Raw genomic sequence first — 7,596 nt, 5'->3', positions numbered from 1 at the left:
TTCACTCTGCCCCAGAGTTTGTATTTTGGGTGATGGGGCGATCATATATTTTGGAGATAAATACATAAAAAAATGGGATCTGACCAGCATTATGGTGGGCAGGCAAATTATTTTAGGGATGGAAGTCAGATAGGGCACCCTCAATTCCAGAATGGTGTGTGGAGATGGGGAGAGGGTCTGCTTATGAAGGAATGTCAAGCAGAAGGCTTGAGGTTCCGAATTTGGAGCTTTCAGAACAGGAATTGGGGTAATTACTTGGTGTTTTGGGGGGACTCTCAGGGAGGGGCTGGGGAGAGAGATTTTATATGTGACTATCATGTTTTTGTGTGTGTGTGTGTGTATCTATTTGTGACCACAGGGGTGTTCGTTGGAGGTTAGGGTGGGTTTGGTGATTCAGGAGGGGGAGGGGTATTGGGGGTTAAATGTTAAATGTTGATTCAGTGTATATATATGTTGTGTTTTTTCTTTTTTATATATATATGAATCAATAAATATGTTAATTGGTATTTTTGGATCTGGGATCTGTTTCTGATTGTAGAAATGCTGCCATCACATAATGCCTATCTAGTAGCACACAGTCTTTTCAGTGTGACACTGCAGATGGGTTTCGCAGTCATCTCATGCTGTAAATGTCATCTCTTTATACTGTGCCCAAATAACACATTACATTTTTCCCTGGTGTCGTAAAACTTTTTCAGCTCAGTTATAAACTTACCTGAATCATTGAGGATCAGATTTAAACTATGCGCAGCGCAATGTAAATACAGGGCATTTGGTTGCCTCCCCTGTATCCTTGCCTGAACTCCTGTGTAAATGCCACTCATATTTGCGGTCCCATCAAACCCTTGGCCATAGCATTTTGCAATGTACAGACTTTTCCTCAACAGGATGTATAATTTAATTGACTATTGTTGATTTTCACACACATAGCAACACCCTTGGTGTCTCTTTCTATGGTTACATACCAAAAAATTGGACTCATCTGATGCACTTTAGATGCATCTTTGGTGGTATCCATAATCACTGCATAAAATGGTGCGGACTTCACTGATTATTTATTTCTGAACAGACTCAGAGAGAATATTTTTCAGATCATTCTGGATTTCTGGGGTGTGATACTTCACGGACCCAGAAAGACAATTGAGCATCTCTTTCAACATGGGATCATACTTAGGACGACACAAAAAACTGTCAATTTTTGTAGTTTTTTTGTTGCGGCTAACTTCTCTACCTTCTCTTTCCTCTTTAAGGCCCCGCTTTTATGTTTGTATTTATTATATGTTCTTTTCATACTAGCTAGCTACCAACTTCTCACAATGTTACTTTTAAAAAATTTGCCGTAACAACGTAAACGTCACTTAAACAAACATGATGCTGTAAATTACCTCAAATCTATGGTGGCAGCACAAATATTTAAAGCACAAAGGAAATAAAATACAGCACAATGAAATTTACAGAAAATAAATATCTTTAATCACTGAATTTTAATTGCCTGGGCCTGTATGCACATCAATGCCATTTTTTTTAATGATCTAATACTGACCTTAAAACATGCTTGTGGCAACTCAAAAACAAACACAAAGACAATGTTAAGCTTCTTTTAACAAACCAAATAGCTTTCAACTGTGATATAATGGCAAGTGATTTCTAGGACCAAATTAGCAATTTATCATGATTACTCAAGGATAAGGTGTTGGAGTGATGGTGATTGAAATGGGGCCTGTCAATATTTGATCAAAAATTACTTCTTTCTAATAGTGATGGTGCTGTTTTTTACATCAGTAATGTCCTGACTATACATTGAGATCAGCTGAATGCCACTTTGGTGAATTAAAGTACCAATTTCTTTCTGAAACAGCTAAATCTGTATATTATTCCAAACTTTCGTCAAAAAATTAGCATATTGTGATAAAGTTCATTATTTTCCATAATGTAATGATAAAAATTAAACTTTCATATATTTTAGATTCATTGCACACCAGCTGAAATATTTCAGGTCTTTTATTGTTTTAATACTGATGATTTTGGCATACAGCTCATGAAAACCCAAAATTCCTATCTCAAAAAATTAGCATATCATGAAAAGGGTCTCTAAACGAGCTATTAACCTAATCATCTGAATCAACTAATTAACTCTAAACACCTGCAAAAGATTCCTGAGGCTTTTAAAAACTCCCAGCCTGTTTCATTACTCAAAACCACAATCATGGGTAAGACTGCCGACCTGACTGCTGTCCAGAAGGCCATCATTGACACCCTCAAGCAAGAGGGTAAGACACAGAAAGAAATTTCTGAACAAATAGGCTGTTCCCAGAGTGCTGTATCAAGGCACCTCAGTGGGAAGTCTGTGGGAAGGAAAACGTGTGGCAAAAAACGCTGCACAACGAGAAGAGGTGACCGGACCCTGAGGAAGACTGTGGAGAAGGACCGATTCCAGACCTTGGGGGACCTGCGGAAGCAGTGGACTGAGTCTGTAGTAGAAACATCCAGAGCCACCGTGCCGCATTCACCAGGTCAAGCCACTTTTGAACCAGTGGCTACAGAGAAGCAGCACTGGACTGTTGCTCAGTGGTCCAAAGTACTTTTTTCGGATGAAAGCAAATTTTGCATGTCATTCGGAAATCAAGGTGCCAGAGTCTGGAGGAAGACTGGGGAGAAGGAAATGCCAAAATGCCTGAAGTCCAGTGTCAAGTACCCACAGTCAGTGATGGTCTGGGGTGCCATGTCAGCTGCTGGTGTTGGTCCACTGTGTTTTATCAAGGGCAGGGTCAATGCAGTTAGCTATCAGGAGATTTTGGAGCACTTCATGCTTCCATCTGCTGAAAAGCTTTATGGAGATGAAGATTTCATTTTTCAGCACGACCTGGCACCTGCTCACAGTGCCAAAACCACTGGTAAATGGTTTACTGACCATGGTATTACTGTGCTCAATTGGCCTGCCAACTCTCCTGACCTGAACCCCATAGAGAATCTGTGGGATATTGTGAAGAGAAAGTTGAGAGACGCAAGACCCAACACTCTGGATGAGCTTAAGGCCGCTATCGAAGCATCCTGGGCCTCCATAACACCTCAGCAGTGCCACAGGCTGATTGCCTCCATGCCACGCCGCATTGAAGCAGTCATTTCTGCAAAAGGATTCCCGACCAAGTATTGAGTGCATAACTGAACATAATTATTTGAAGGTTGACTTTTTTGTATTAAAAACACTTCTTTTATTGGTCGGATGAAATATGCTAATTTTTTGAGATAGGAATTTTGGGTTTTCATGAGCTGTATGCCAAAATCATCAGTATTAAAACAATAAAAGACCTGAAATATTTCAGTTGGTGTGCAATGAATCTAAAATATATGAAAGTTTAATTTTTATCATTACATTATGGAAAATAATGACCTTTATCACAATATGCTAATTTTTTGAGAAGGCTACACACGAAGACTACTGAATAAACTAAAGACAGCTGGAAACAATCAGGGAGGAAAACAGGAGCATCGACATGACAAGGAAAATACCAACAATTCAAACTAAGAGTCCTGCATAATTTCAATTTAAAAGTCTCTGGAACTAGAAAGATGACAGAAGGGGTTCATATGGTCACACACACACACACTAATTGAAGTGCGTATCGCTAAACGTTTTTTGAAAGTGTCCCTTTATTTTGTGATGTTGGTCCTGTGTCCTCAAGTATTACATGTCCACCCTGTTGTTTGAAGATAAAGGGAACAATAATGTGGATTTTTTTTACATTTCATTATATTAATCTTAACATAAATATAATGATCAATATAAATGTCAAATGTTTGTTAGTTTACAAACCATGAAAATCCACCCTGACCCTGCACTTGTAACTGAATAGACATGTTCATGTCTTAAGTCACCTCCAAAACCGAAAAGCCACTCGGAATGATCTTGCATTAAAAAAATAGTTGTGACATTGACTTTTATTTTGAAGAGAAAACGCGTCGGCGCTACTACCGGAAGTGATTGTTTGTCGCACATTTATGTTCTTTCTTTAGCAGCAACCCGTGAATAGCCGTCAACTGTTAGCAAAGCATTTGTCGAGACTTTAAGATTTCAGATTTCAGAAACAGACATAGACATGGTCAGTATTTAACTGCTGTATTTATATATATAACGGTGTGTTTTATTGACTTTTGTCTGGTAAGAAAGCGTTGTTTCATTGGCGGCTTTGACTCGTTCAACAATTGTTCAGTGAGGATAAGCGCTAGCAGTAGCGTAGCAAGATACCATCGAATATCCACAAAATGAACGAGATCTAATGTTTGCGTTTCGATGTAGAATAATTCTTGACTTGCTTTCTCTACAGGCTTAAGAGTTTTGTTTTGAGTGTGATTATCTGTTTATTTTTAATCGGTGATGGTATCGGTCAGGGTAGGATGCCTCTAGATTAATTTGTTGTTGGGGGAGGGATTGGGTACAACAGCTGGCGTTTTATGGTCTTATGTCAGATATTTTTTATGAACGTTTGAGTTATATTTGAGTTTAGTTGGTTCTTATAACAGGTAAACTGGTTTAAATAATAACAATACGATGTCATAGATTCAATATTATGCAATGGGTCTAGAAGTCTGAGACCAATTGGGAAATCCTTTTTATTTTGTTAGTTTAATACACGTTTATTACAAATGCCGTCATCCGTATCATTATCAGCAACCTCTTCATTGAAGATTTTTATTGAAAAATTAATTGATTTGATCAAATTTTTTAGCTAAAACTGTTATCTCAACTTGATTTGAGAATACTCCCAAGAGCATTTTATTTTGACAAGTGGAATTAAGAAAGTTTGGCTTTTCCATCCAAAGGAAATGGCATGATCCCAAATCTGCTTGCATCTGAATAGTGACCTAAAATAGCGCATAATTTTTTACATTTCTCAATAATTTAATGTAAATATGCTTTGTCGTTTTATATATTTAAAAATCCTAAAAACCTGTTTATTGACAGGTTTAAATGGTAGTTTTTGAATTTGACTGTTGGACCTTGATGTATGCTCTACAAAGCTCACTTACTGTCAGTAGTTAAAGCACTGTTCAAAGAATAGTTCAACAAAAATGGTAATTCTGTCATTTACTTGCCCTCATGCCATCCCAGATGTGTATGACTGACTTTTAACAAACACAAAGATTTTTAGAAGACTATTTCAGCTTTATAGACCACTTTCACATTCTGTTGTTTTTGGCAATTTGCATTCTTCGTGCATATTGTCACCAATTGGGCAGGGAGAATTTGTAATAGTGTTTAAATATGTATCTTTTTCTCACCCACACTTGTTTCTCAATTTTCTTATTATATCACTTCTGAAGATATAGATTGAACTGCTGGTGTATTTATTACATTTATGTGCATTTTAGAGATTAAAAAATCTTTATGTTCAGGAGAAGAAAGTCATACACATCTGGGATGTCACGCGAGGAAGTTAATGATGAGAGAATTTTCATTTTGGGGTGAACTATCCCTTTAATTGGCAGATAATTTGGTTATTTCTGGTGTATTCGTTTGTAAAGTATTTCTAATTGTGTTTTTATTTATTTATTTATTTTTTATATGAACTGCATGAATCAAAATGTATCTCATATTTATTCATACTTGTTTTTTTCTCCATGGTTTTCAGTCTCACACGATTCTGCTGGTGCAGCCCACCAAGAGACCAGAGGGCAGAACATATGCAGACTATGAGTCTGTCAATGAATGCATGGAAGGTAGGTTTTACCTTTTAGAAATTGGTAGAAAAACTGCTGTGGACAATTCTAATGCTTTAATACATCCTCTAGGAGTGTGTAAGATGTATGAAGAGCATCTGAAGAGGATGAATCCCAACAGTCCCTCTATCACATATGACATCAGCCAATTATTTGATTTTGTTGATGATCTTGCTGACCTCAGCTGTCTTGTGTAAGTATCACACTTTTTACACCAAGGTATTGTGTAGTGCATAACCATATGACATATTTTGTTTTAAAATCAACCCTGGAAATGTATACTATAGTGTGAACTTTGTATGTGGACTTTGTGTCGTCTCATAAATTATGTACCACTTTCCAAATCTCGCTCTCTTGTCAATAAAACAGGTACAGGGCAGACACACAAACCTACCAGCCCTACAACAAAGACTGGATCAAAGAAAAGATCTATGTGCTCCTGAGACGTCAAGCCCAGCAGGCAGGAAAGTAGGGAGTGAGCAGCTTGGATGCAAATGGGCTGAATTTCATCTGATGCTATTTAACTTATCAGAACTACTCTACATCACATGGCAAAATTAGATGAAACTAGTGGTAAAGTGATGCTGCTTAGTTCAGATGTTGTTGATTGCATGTCTTTTCAGTCAATAGGTCCAAGCATAGAGTAAAAATATTTTGCTTTTTAAATTGCATTTTTGTAATCGGGGTTGGGGACACAGGATATTTATGGGACAAGAAAGTACGTTTGGAAAAATGGGTTTAGGGCTTGTTGAGGCATTTTTTTTTAAACCCCTCTCAACTGATGTGTTTTCTTGAATTTTATATTGTGGTTTAATTGTTCCTCTATTTAGAGTATGCTACTTACACATTTCAGATTGTGGAGACTGTTCTGAGCCGTCTTATTTCCCAGCTCTTGTCCTCGGTGCTCCTCAGTTCTGTCACAGATTTTTTTTTTTTCACCCTCTCTGTTTTGTGTATGTAATATAATAATAAAAAATCTTCTTACCAAAAGCATCAATGTCAGTACTTTTTTTTTTTTTTTTTTACACAAACCTACCAGCCCTACAAACGTTTGGATGAGATGTTAAACCAAGACCCTGACTTTCTTTGGACATTAAAAATCCTAGGACACTTCTCATGAAGTAGGGGTGTGACCTTGGTGTCCTGGACAAATTCCCCCCATTGGCTCTCATCAATCATGGCCTCCTAATACTCCCTATCCATTAATTGGCTCTATAACTCTACTCACTAATAGCTGGTGTGTGATGAGCATACTGGTGCACTATGGCTGCCATTGCATCATCCAGGTGGATGCTGCACACTGGAGGTGGTTGAAGAGAATCCCCTATTCACTGTGTAAAGAACTGTGAGTGTAATGTCAGAAAAGTACTATATGAATGTTCCCATTAATGTTCAATCTGCATACAACATTCATTTTTTACAGAGTGAAATGCATTGTACTGCTAATTTAGAAAGCATAGGAACAATGTTTTTGTGGAAAGAATGGACACATTACATAGTAGTCTCAAATGATAAAGTAAAAAATAAATGTTACACAAATCTTATGGTACGTCTCCTAGAACAAATGCAAAGAACGTTTTGCAGAGCTGCAAGACAGTCCTGTTTTTCAGCACTCTGCTGCAAACACTGTAATATATGGCATCAGTGCTCTATTTTTCAGCTAGAAGGTCAAAACTTTAAAGGGAAACTTGCTGAACAAACTCCTTTCTTTGTAATCTTTTTTGGTCCCCCTATACTTTACCTGTTGTGCAACAACTCTCATGAGTAACTTGCTGTCAATTAGCAATCCATTGTAGTAACGGATACAAATAAAATGCCATTACTTATTTCATGCAGCAAGTTGTCTTTGCAAGCTCTGTGTAACACTCCTGATTGTTG

General features: G+C 37.4%; 1 protein-coding gene across 1 annotated transcript; it reads left to right on the top strand.

Annotated features, from left to right (window-relative positions):
• Positions 1-3,980: 3,980 nt before the first annotated feature.
• On the top strand, positions 3,981-6,708 carry LOC127623866 (enhancer of rudimentary homolog). The gene is made up of 4 exons (XM_052098437.1): positions 3,981-4,100; positions 5,631-5,718; positions 5,791-5,911; positions 6,088-6,708. Exons 1-4 carry the CDS (start codon positions 4,098-4,100, stop codon positions 6,188-6,190), a joined length of 315 nt encoding a protein of 104 aa, XP_051954397.1. The 5' UTR covers positions 3,981-4,097; the 3' UTR covers positions 6,191-6,708.
• Positions 6,709-7,596: the final 888 nt, after the last annotated feature.

Source organism: Xyrauchen texanus, chromosome 30 (genome assembly GCF_025860055.1).
Source record: "Xyrauchen texanus isolate HMW12.3.18 chromosome 30, RBS_HiC_50CHRs, whole genome shotgun sequence".
NCBI classification, from domain to species: domain Eukaryota; kingdom Metazoa; phylum Chordata; class Actinopteri; order Cypriniformes; family Catostomidae; genus Xyrauchen; species Xyrauchen texanus.
This window is presented reverse-complemented; position numbering and strand designations above follow the sequence as displayed.